Genomic DNA, 12,050 nt, shown 5'->3' on the forward strand with positions numbered 1-12,050 from the left:
AAAACATTTATCCAAACAAGCCCTAACCATGGTAAAAAAGAAAAATAGAAAAAAAAAAATTCTAAATAATAGAATTGCTTTTCCTAAAAACCCTAAACCTCACAATCACAAATACAATAAAATGGAGGGTAAAATGGTCCAAAATGGACCATCTCCCATTCACGTTTCCAGCTTGTTTTTAAAATTACAGGTTCGTATTTACTTACTTTTCAGATACAAAATTCCAAAAACAAACAAAAGGAAAGAAAGAAAGAAAAATACTGTATCTGCATTGGTTTTCCAGAAAAAGGCTCTCTAACATCTTCCTCCTCTGATTCTGTGCCCCCACCTGCCGGAATTCATCTCCTCCGATGAACGGAGACAAACACCCGCCGGAGCTGGAACCAAACACGATAGTGGAAGAGAAGGAGGAGGAGGAGGAGGAGGATGAAGAAGAGCGAACTGTTTTGCTACGGAAGACATTTCGTCAACACGCCCAATCTAGCATCTCATCCACTGACAGCGACGATATGTTCTCCGGCGATTCCCAGGGACTTAAATTCGTCATTCGAGATCAACAACAACAACAAAAACGAGGTATTAGTTTCGGCATCGCTGTTTCCATTTTTTTGTTCTCTTCCCGTTCTTGCAATTCACTCCACTCGCCATTCGGTGGTGGAATTTGGCATTCTGATTCTCCATGAGTCTGGAGAGGTCTGGAACAGTCCGCCATTGTTGCGGTACTGTTTCGACGACCAAAAGGTCAAAATGAAGCTTTCTTGGGAGAAAATACAGTTAAATTTATCCCTTACTTTGGCGTCTTTATAACAAAATACTTCCTAGATTTGAGAATCTACTCGATTACGTTAATTCCAATCTCTGTTAGTACCAAAATAGTCGATTGCAATCCCGTAAATCTTGGCAAAGAAGAACAAGATCAATGAATTTGACGGAAAGAGTGGGGGAAAAACAAGCTTCTCCTTGACGAAGACTAGGTGTTCGACAAAAGCAAAAAGAGGGCCATGGTTTGGTTTGATTTGTTACCTAATTCTAATTCTTAATTAATTCTCTTAATTGCAGTGTTAATTTTACGAAACTTTTCTTCATAACTAAATCATTTACACGTCATCATTGTTCATAAAAATCAATAATTTATTCTCTTTTGTTTTCCGGCCGGTGCATTTTTTTTTTTTTCCAAACAATCCAACATCATATTAGAACTTACTAAATACCACCAATTCTTATGTAATAGACTTCGTAATTTTTCTAGGCCAATTTGGACTGGGTCCGGTCTAACGGTACCTACGTGGCGGTTTTTTTAATTTTTTATTTATTTTAAATTTTTGGGGAGAAATAAGGACCATTGAATACCCACGAATTTAATGAAGCTTTGAAAAGATTGTACTTTCGAGCTATTTGCTTTAACAATTTTGTTCTTGTTGCTGGTAATTTGTTGCAATAAGCGTAAAGAATAATAGAGTTATTGAACGTTTGTGTTTTGAAATTTTTACTCCATGGATTCTTTCCCCAGGCTCGGAATTGAGTTTTGTAACCAAGCAAGAACAGGAACCTTAGTAAAATTGTATCTACCCAAAACAAATCGAAGGGGATTTTTTAATTTTCTTAATTATGCTACTGTTAGAACGATGGAAATTTTGTTCTTCTCGCCCTTGAACATGTTAAGTGGATCTTATTATGATAATTAGTACTGTTGTAAGTGTAACGAATCATAATCAGTGTGATAAGCAGACCTCCTCCGCCTTTATGAACAGGGACCGACAAATTATTCCAAATCTGGGTATTTATTTGGAAATCTGATTTTACTTCCTATCTTGTGATTTCTTCTTGTCGCTCTTGAATTGCGTGGATATAAACTTGTTTTCGCAACTGTGTAACTTCAGGTTCTGGATATTCAAATGGATCTTCTCGGTTGGAAATTGATGGTCATCATCCAATTTATGAAGTAATTCCTACTGAAGTCACCACAAGGAAAACAGACGCTCAAAATGGTAGTACGATCAAGTTCCAGCGTGATCAGAGCCGACCTTTAGCTGCTGCTAATCCACCATCGAACGGAGCAATTGAGGAGCAAGCTTCATATTATACTTCTCTCGATAATGGGACTACTGGATATAAAAGAGTGGAATTGAGGACAGAAAATGGAATTGAAGTGGCAGATTTATATCTTGAAAGGATATATGAGAAACCCAGCTCACATAATTTCTACTGTCCTAACTGTCAGGCTTGTATAACAAAGGTGATCATACGTGATAGGGAATGGGTAGATAATACTGTTTCTGCACCAGTTCCTACTCAGGTTGATAAATTCAGATGCACATCTTGCCTTAGTTTCCTCACCCCTATAGGTGCGTTTCTAATTCTTGTTGGAGAATTGATATTTATTGCATGGTTCATACTCTCCTGCAGCAGTTGGTCCTTTAAAAGGGGGGCAAAAACTCTGCATAATTTTGAAAACTGTTGCCATTAATGGATTTGCAACTTATTGATTTTGAAAGAAAAGCATGCCCGTTAGTAGTCCAAGAGGATGCCAGTTGCAGTTGCTGATTGAGGCTTTAAATTTAAGAAATTTTAGAGTTAGACTCGTAAGGGGGTATTTGGGGTAAGGAGTTGGCTATTATAGCACTAGGTTACTGTAGTTGAGTTATAATAGTTTGTGATTGGGGTGTAGATTATTTTAGTTTGGGTTATAATAGTATGTGTTTGAGGTATAAACTATTTTAGTTTGAAAAGGAAATAGTAAACATTGTAGCAAAGAATAAAAAATGACGAATGTAAAATAGTAAAAACTGTAGCTAATGGATATTTTAAAATAGTGTTGACTGTAGTTACTTGGGGAATACAAAATAGTATTTATTGTAACAAGAGGTGGTTATTATAGTCTTAGACCAGTCTTTCCTCAAACACAGCCTAAGTCTCAAGTTACTGTAATATCCTAGCTTTTAGGTTAAGGTTACTCAACACTTCGAAGATTATGTGGGAGTTGACTTGAAATCATGCAACTGTTTCATCCTTGTTTGCAATGTTTCATATAATTTAGCAGTGGGAAGAGACTTTTTGAATATTGTCTAAGCCTTTGGAAACAGTCATGGTTAAATCATGTTCCGGTTTAATTTATTTCCATTTGTAACATTTCCAAACCTCATAACAAATGGGTCTTACAGTAGATGTTTATATGTTGTCAAATAAATGGGTCTTACCAGGATTCCTGAGTTAAACCATTTTTCAATGAGCAGGTACATGGCTCTTTCCTAGATTGGCTTCTCCTGACCCTGAGGAAGAAGTTCCATCTGGACCAGGTATCTGATTTTGCACATGTTTGTGGTGCTTTATGTCTAATTTTCTTTTGTTTTAAACTTTTGAATTTTTTAACCATGCTTGCTGTAAGAATTTTACTAGTGAATCAATGTTGATAGTTTCCCGACCAAGTCCTCACTATCAGCATGGAGAAAAAGTCTGATAACCCTCTTAATTCATTCATGTAACTGCATTCCATCCTCGGTTTTCTTCTAAGAAGTTCAAAGCAGAAGAAGAAAGTTCATCATTTGCTTCCACAGCTATTGTTCTGATCTCCTTCTCAAAAAGGGTGGAACAATACTTTGCAATTTGAAATTGATTTTCCATATTTTAATTATAAGGGAGCAGCTAAAGCTATAAATATTGGCAATGATTTGGTTTCTTTACATGGATTACTTTCTACTATCTATAGAATGTTCAAGCATAACTTTATAAGGATATATGGTTGGAGGAATATCAAAGGCGTAGCAGTAAGATATATGGCGTGAGTCAAAGCATTTTCATGGCCATTTCCTTAAATATGTATGCAGGAAATGACGTTGAAAACTTAGGGATCAGGGAAGAAAGTCAAGTTGATAGAGCTCCAGTTCCTGCTCAGTCAGTTGATTATGCAGTAACCGATAAAAATGAAGATGATCATGCTGCAGCCCAGGCTCATCCTTCACTTAAAGCAACAAGTGAAGAGGGAATAATTGTACGAGAAGAAACATTGGCTAGCAATAAAGGTGCGGAAAAGAATTTTATCTTGTATCATTTAAAACAAACACTCCCAGAAATAACTCAGGGCCGTACTATGAGGGGCAGCTAAAGCCAGAAATATTAGCAATGATTTGGTTTCTTGACATGCAGAAATTACTTTCTCATGTCTATATAACTTAAAAGCATAGACTTGTGAGGATATAGGTTGGAGAAATATCAAAGTGATAGGACCCAAATATATTGAAAGATAAACGATACCCAAACTAAATTCCTGTCACAAACCTGAAATATAACATTAAATCAAAGCGTTCTCATGATCTTTTCCTACTAAATATGCATGCAGGAAAAGGAAATAACGTTGAAAACATAGAGTTCAGAGAAAGAGATATACTTCAAGTTCAGGAAACAAGAGATTCCCAAAAAAGTCAAGTTGAAAGAGCTCCAGTTCCCGACCAGTCAGTTAATTATGCAGTAGCTGATAAAAATGAAGGTGATCAGCCATAACATCCTATAGCAAGAAAACTGTGGAAAAGTCCTTTATATTGTATTATTTTAACTAAAAACTACCAAAATTAACTCAAGACTGTACATTTTGGGCAGTCGTACCTGATCCATCAGTTGGTAATGCAGTAGCTGATCAAACACGAGACATCCATGCGGTATCTAATTCAAAGCCAACTCATCCTTCACTTAACATGAAAGTTGCTGAGGAAGGAGCTGTGCAAGATAAGGGAGTGAAAAGCATACAAGGTAGGGGCAAAGTTTTAATAATTTATACTGGACGTTATGACCTGTAGTAGCTCATGCTTTTTTAGCACTTACGTGTGTGTGTGTTTCCTTTTTTCTTTTTTTCTTTTTTTTTTAAAATTATAGTGATTTCTTAAGTTAACATTCTTTAGAAAACAGACTTACAAGCAGTGATTTCAAGCGTTTAGTGTTTCAAAAGGAAATGCATTCCAATAAAGATGAAAATAGTTGAGGTTTTGTTTATTCATTGATTTATTGTTTTTTAAAAAAATTCTTCTGGTTATTAAAAAAGTTATTTCTTCAGTATTATATTGATTGTAGAAAAGTATAATGTTATATAGATTAAAGGGGTAAATGATGGAAAATGAGAAAAGACAGTTTGGAGGACTTTGCTATTTGAACTTGCTATGTGGTAAAGAAAACAATTAACGCTAAGGTAGTATTTGATATAACTTTGAAGCATCTTTGGCCAATTTCTTGTGATTCTTGGTGCAGGAAACAAGATTGAGAGCATCATAGTTGGAAGGCCAGACCCACTGCTAGAATCAGCTGAAACAATATATGATCAAGAAATTCAAGCTGATTCCATAAATAAAACCCTAGTTCCTGATCAGCTGGATGAATTTGATATGTGGACCAATGACAACTCCCTAGAAAATAAAGTAGATTCTACTGAATATTCGAGCATACTAGATGGTGCTAAGGAGGACACCAAGAAAGGTAACCATTGGGTTTTACCTTTTGTTTTTTGTTTTTTTGTTCTTTTATAGGAAACAATAATGCCATTCTAAAATAAAGAAATACGAGGAGCCAAGAGAGTTTATGGAAAAGGACTTTCTTGACAATGCTTCAACATTGAGTAGCGGTTTGCAGTCCATCTTTGTTGGGTGGTGACTTTGTTGTAGTAAGATAACACCAAAATAATCTAATGAGACTGTTACTACTCATGGAAAAATTATATCCATTTATTCACGTTCACCTCCGTCTTGATGTTCCAATATGGAACCACCTTTTTACCTGATCAACAGATAGAGACAGTGGTCTTTTCCTGTAGTGATAGAATGTCTTCTTCAATTGGGAAGAATAAGTTCCAGCTATTCAAGATTCACATATTTTATAGGACAATCTTTGATCGCTTTTCATTTCTCCTTGAAATTGGTAATTTTACTTTGGTTTTGGCCTTTTTCCTTTTTAGGATATAGTTATTGATTCTGATTTCTATATGATTAATGGTAGAAAAGTCGTTGTGGTAATTAGCTTCCCAGGGAATCGATCTCAGTTCACATAACTGTTGGGGTGGGGGGGTTCTATAAGTATGCTTTTTAGTAGAGTTGTATCCAAAGTGAATCTCAAATATCACAATAAACTATGTCGGGCACTCATTTATATTTGCTTGCCAAAACCTTGCCAAAGTTCAAATGTTGGTGATAACAAGTTAAGGATGAATGAATATCAATGTACATGGACTTTAAAAAGCTGGAAATCATTGAAAGAAGAATATTCATTATGGAGAATTAATTTAAGGATTGCCGTACCAGGTAAACAATTCATGTTTAATTCACAATTCAGCTTATCTAGATTTGTTTCTTACAGGCATAACTGCAGTACTTGATTTGATTTTTATTGGACGCAGAGAATTCAGCTTCAGTAATGTTATGCATGAATCTATTTTCTCCAAATTTTGTGAGTGGTAGCCATTGTACTTTCATACTGCAACATAAGCTCTAATGTTGGACATGCGTTACCACTCCTTGTTTCTCGTAAATCTGTATCGAGTTAACATAGATGACTTCAAATCAAGTGTTTCAGATGATAGTGCATAAACTAAAAGTTCAGTCTTGGAATTTACTTACCTTGTGCGTTTGATGCAGGAATTACTGTTGAGAACATTGTAGTTGGAATACCATACACATCACATGAGTTGAATGGATCAATGCAGGATGTAGATAATCAAACTTCAACAGTAAACAAAGTGGACGTTCAGAATCAATCAAATGGATTTTCAGTATTATCGGAGTCTGAAACTGATGCTAAAGTTAATTTGACACGGGGTCATACTTCTCTTGAAGCAATGATGGCTGAGACTGTAACAGATACATCTGATGAAAAAAGAGGTATGGTACAAGCATTACATCTTCAAGTGAGGACTGGAAGTTTATTTTATTGGATTATGCTATCAATCACATTTAGCATGTTCTCAAGAATGGTTTTGAATCTCTACAATAGCTCCTGCTGTGTACTCGTATCAAATATGTTTTTGGAAAAATCCATGCTGAAGTATTTTTGGAGGAGCATCTCATAAAATTTCTTGGTTTAAGGTCAGGTACTACCAAGCTTTACTAGGGGAAATACTTCACAGATGTTCTAATGGAGTTCTGATTCAGTTGGTATATGAGAGGAAACAGAGGATTTTGATGTAGGAGTTGGAGAGTGAGATGTTGTGGTTGAATTTATGGGTGCTTTAGAATCGTTGGTTGGGCTCATGACAAACGAAATAAAAGATTCTAAAATGTCATTCTGGCTATCTACCATGGCCACAAGTTGGCTTCTTGGGAGGAGGGATGTTGATAGATGCAGGATTCAATTTGTGTGCGAGTGTCAAGGGAAGGACGTCATGTGTGGGACAGTTGGAGGTGAAAAGTGAGAACTGAGAATTAAATTAGTAGAGTCTGCGGTAAATAAAATTTGGTGAATTGGTTAGAAATAGCGAGGGAATACAATGGGAGTAGCTTGTTCAGGGGAACGTATATATAACTATCGGTTAGGGAACTCAACTCATTAGATGATAAGGGAGAAGGAGAAACTTAAATATCTTCATAATTATGTATTCTTAAAGTACTACAAAAGGTCAAGATCAGCTTTAACTCAAACACTTAAGAAGGCGTCTTTACCTCTTTTAAGATGTCATAGTTTCAAATCCCTATTCCCACATGAGGCATACTATTCTAAAAAAACTACTTATGAGAGAAACACTAAACGACATTTATTTTCTTTGAGTTACAATAACTTGGGGAGGGGAGATTAAAACTCTATCCTCATGGTCAGGAGTGTATGTCTTATGTTGGTTGAGTTATGCCTATGCTCATGTTGGCACTAGACCACATTTATATAATTTCAAATGGACTAAAGTGTATATCTTCTAATCTATTCTCGAAAGTCTAATATTACTTGTCTATAATCTAAAAATAAATTATAATAATTACTACTTTATAATTTCAAAACCACAAAAAACAAACGCATAGATTTGTAGAAGTACCTGTAATGAAAATTTACTTTAAATAGTTTTAGTGATGACATGACATGGCAAAGCATTATTCTATTAAAACCTTTTTCATATGGTAAACTAATAAATAATACTTTAGTCCTAACTGAATACCAAACAGCAAAAACATATGATAATATATCAAATATTAGAATTATTTTTTATTCTCATCTGTTATTAATGCTTAATTTGGCTCGAAACTTCAAACAACTATGGTGGATAGAGTTGTCTTGAGACGTTGAAGAGAGAGTGTTGATTTCTTTTACACATCCGCACACACTCACGTAAAAGTTCTATACATCTTCCATTTTTGTATTTTATTTTTCCCTCGAAGTATTTTCCTTCTTAATGGTGCGTATAAGAAGCTTAATGCAAGTATAATACTATCGTAAAATACCTTGTTTGATACGAAACCACTTATAAGAGGCTTCTTAACTCTTGAAACCAGAATATAATAGGAGCCTTGGTGACTAATGATTTCTAAAATGATGTGATTTGAGAGAGCTAAATGAAATTATAACTTGATGATTCCAATATTTAATGTATAAAATAAAAATGATTTCATGCTATCTTTGCCGTAAACTCTCATGTCTTACTATTATGATCATATCTTACTAAATTCTTATGCAGGTATTAATGTTGAGAATGTTGTGGTTGGAATTCCATACCCATCCCTAGAGTCAAAGGGGAGGCTGCTTGATCGATTTTGTCTACCTGCATTGTTAAACAAAGCTCCTGTTCCTGATCAATCAGCTGCAGTTGCTGAAACAGATATCCGAAAAACACCAGAAACTGTAGAAGCTACCGTGCCTGATTCTTCTCCAGTTTCTTCTTCCCTTGCAGCACCAACTGCTGCTGAGAGAGTAACAGACAGTGCAGTGGGCAGTCGTGAAGGTATTGTCAGCCTGGGATGTTGTCTTTCTAGTCACACTGAAAGAATTAGCACCACATTTTTTAAGCTCATTCACGATTTCACATAACAATAACATGTCAGATATATACTTGTTACTTTTTCTTTTAAATGAAGCATACACTTTTGATTCTTGAGTTTTGACCTAAGTGTTGCTTTGAAGTATGGAAAAATCTTGGCTTTGGTCCCTGCTGTTAATTTTCTGCTGCTACAATGACAGAAAGATTTATTGGATTTTTTCTGTTTTTGAGGTATAGTTTTTCTCTTTTAGTTTTGAGACTGATATGATATCAATTTATTAGTTGAAGCAGGACCTGTGACTATATCCATTGGTGAATCTCTGGATGAACAAGTACAACCTGAACCAAGTAGGTATAACAGGTGGGAAATTGTGAAAAGTATAGTTTATGGTGGTTTAGCTGAATCAATTACGAGCCTCGGCATTGTGGCATCTGCAGCAAGTGCCAATACTGAAACAGGTACCATTTACTCTACGTTTTCCCATCCTGCTTATGGCATGTTGATTATCATTTGATCAATCAGTATGGGATGCTTATAAGTCACGGATATTAATTTTTTAGTGGCAGATCGTGATTCATCTAGTTTGTTAGACTCAAAATAGTTGTTAACATACCAATCCATTTTCCCTTGGATTCTACCAAACTAACCAATCATGAAATTTATGGGATACATGGATCGACTTGATTTTATTCACACTGAATAGGTTGATAGGTCAATTTTCTTCTTTTCTTAAACTCAACCATTTAATACGACCTTTCTTGATCAGGATTTATTCTATAGGTAGTACCTAAACTCAAGCATTTAATATTTTCGGGATAAGAGAACATAAAACTTAATTGCAGGGAAAAATCAACATTTTGAAATCCAGTTGTCTGCATACATTTTTGGGTCCTCAAGAGATGCTAAAGCACGGACATCTCATGTTCCACCATAATAGAGAAACATATATACTTTTGAAACGTGATATATCTTGGTTTTTTGAGTTCAAATCTGAACTAAATTACTTGTTTCACTGATTAAAAAATGGTGCCTCTAACTTTTCGAAAGATTAATCTCTTTTAATGTCCTTTTTGCAGGGAACATTGTAGTTTTGGCGTTGGCAAACCTGATTAGTGGGTTTTTTATCCTTGGACATAATGTGAGTAACTGTATTTATGATAAAACCTCAGAGATGAATGTTTATTAAATTTAGGAAGAATACTAAGAAAGAAAAATGGTAGAAGGGAATTGGGGAGACTCCTTTCACTCTCTTACAGAGTCCACTAAATTAGGCTCCTCTCCTTCCCCCTGCTTATTGAAGTCTATTTCATGTGAAGTTGCCTTTCTTTCTATAGACAAATTGGACGAACTTGAGGCCTATCACTTCAGGCAAAAATTGTTTCGTCTTAACATTTTCATTTCATGTCTTAACGTGTTTATTTCATGTCACAGTACATTTAGAAAAGATAACCATGCGTAACAATCCATGAGGCAAATCCAAGATGTCATTCAAATGTTTTTAGTACGCTTTCCATTGATTACTGTACTCAATCACTAAGGCAGGTTGTTTTTTTCGAGTCCCAGCATTTTTTCGTATTACATTGTTCGAAAGTCCATTGCATTAAGTTTGTTAAATCAGACTCTCTTTCATTAAACATACACAAAATTTGCAGTTGACGGGACTCAAGAGCGAGCAGTTCAGGACATCTAATGAAACAGATTACGAACGCATAGACCGATACGAAGTAGTACTGGGAAACCGAGAGAATTACATTCTACATTTCACTCTTGCTATCTTCTCGTTTGTACTCTTCGGTCTAGTCCCTCCTCTCGTTTACGGTTTTTCTTTCACCAAGAGCAATGACAAGGATCTCAAGCTTGCAGCAGTGGCAGGAGCTTCTCTTTTATGTGTCATATTGCTTGCTTTTGGGAAGGCTTACATCCAGAGGCCAAATAGGTGGGATGTGTACGTCAAAATTGTAGCGTCTTACATCGTTATAGCGGCTGGGGCCGGAGGTTTCTCATATTTGGCCGGTGATCTGATTGACAAGCTCATTAAGAAATATGGTTGGTTTGAGGAAAACCCAGCATTCAACCTGAGTCTGCCCCTTCCAGAGATGAGTTTGGCGAAACCTGCATGGGGATCGTCATGAAGTAGGTTCAAATATGAAGTTAGAATATTTAGCTTTTAAACTACTTTTCATTTGTAGCAATTTTCTCTTGAATCTAAATTTTCTTGATCCTTGAAGTGATTTTTGTCTCTCCCATCTCCTTTTTATATTCTGCCATCACATACCACTGTCTAATGATGAAAGGTTTTTATCCGGAATAAAATTAAATCACATGGAAGAATATGTGAATTTTGCATCTCAATTTTCTCAATGGCTATGGAAAATGTAGTCTAAAATATTTTTGTATTACAAATTTTTTATAAGTTGCATCCATCCTTTTGTAGTATTCTCGATCGTTCAATCACAGTTTGTCACATGATAATTTTACTGTCTTTTTCTTAAATACTTTTTAGTTTATGTTATGTGATTGGAGATGGCTATATAAAGATAGATGCAGTCTAAGATGTATATGTTCTCAAATTTTATTAACTAGTAACTAGTGTCCTATTTGAATTGCAATCTGCTTTGTTTCTGAATGATTCAATAGTATTGTATATTTATAACATTCACTTTATTGATCAATATAAAAAAACCTTGGGATAGGAATTCTGAAAATTCCAAAGCTATAAAATATATATAGCAAAATCCACAGAAAATCCTTAAATGCATATACATAGGTTACAGGGTTTAGTTTCCAAATTTGCAAAATTGTACCGTGTTTTTTAACTTTAAAAAGTGCAATAACTTCTAAACTTTCTATTTTATGTTAAATAAATTGTGGAACTATAAAAGCTTCAAATAAATTCAATTCTATATCCAACAAATATGACATTCAATATTTTATTAAATTAATGAATATATTCGAGATAAAAGTTGAATTTTTGTATAATTGAGCCATAGACTTTCAAATTTTGTATATAATAGATTTATAAATTTTGATAAATATCAAATAAGACAAAGGACCTATTAAATATAATTAGAAAATTCAAATACCTATTAGACACTAAATTGAAGTTGAGATACCTAT

At 34.9% G+C, this 12,050-nt stretch overlaps 1 protein-coding gene across 3 annotated transcripts; it reads left to right on the top strand.

Annotated features, from left to right (window-relative positions):
• Positions 1-213: 213 nt before the first annotated feature.
• On the top strand, positions 214-11,279 carry LOC120085971. 3 transcript variants are annotated; one of them, XR_005484099.1, is made up of 13 exons: positions 214-576; positions 1,881-2,345; positions 3,234-3,296; positions 3,825-4,019; positions 4,337-4,483; positions 4,594-4,743; positions 5,236-5,460; positions 6,612-6,854; positions 8,633-8,896; positions 9,215-9,391; positions 10,010-10,071; positions 10,365-10,475; positions 10,586-10,701. XR_005484099.1 is itself a non-coding variant. In XM_039042326.1 (12 exons), exons 1-12 carry the CDS (start codon positions 351-353, stop codon positions 11,063-11,065), a joined length of 2,697 nt encoding a protein of 898 aa, XP_038898254.1. In that variant the 5' UTR covers positions 214-350; the 3' UTR covers positions 11,066-11,279. The 3 variants fall into 3 exon arrangements, 2 of the variants coding, with proteins under 2 accessions (XP_038898254.1, XP_038898255.1); XM_039042326.1 differs by lacking the exon at positions 10,365-10,475 and having other exon boundaries at positions 10,586-11,279; XM_039042327.1 differs by lacking the exons at positions 214-576; positions 10,365-10,475 and adding an exon at positions 1,374-1,777 and having other exon boundaries at positions 10,586-11,279.
• The last annotated feature ends 771 nt before the right edge of the window (positions 11,280-12,050 follow it).

This window comes from Benincasa hispida, chromosome 9 (assembly GCF_009727055.1).
Source record: "Benincasa hispida cultivar B227 chromosome 9, ASM972705v1, whole genome shotgun sequence".
Lineage (NCBI taxonomy): Eukaryota > Viridiplantae > Streptophyta > Magnoliopsida > Cucurbitales > Cucurbitaceae > Benincasa > Benincasa hispida.

Coding starts and splice junctions, on each gene's coding strand:
- LOC120085971 (XM_039042326.1), top strand. CDS start 351: ATGAACGGAGACAAACACCCGCCGGAGCTGGAACCAAACACGATAGTG. Junction 3,297..3,824: donor AGAAGTTCCATCTGGACCAG/GTATCTGATTTT, acceptor ATATGTATGCAG/GAAATGACGTTGAAAACTTA. Junction 4,484..4,593: donor AGTAGCTGATAAAAATGAAG/GTGATCAGCCAT, acceptor CATTTTGGGCAG/TCGTACCTGATCCATCAGTT.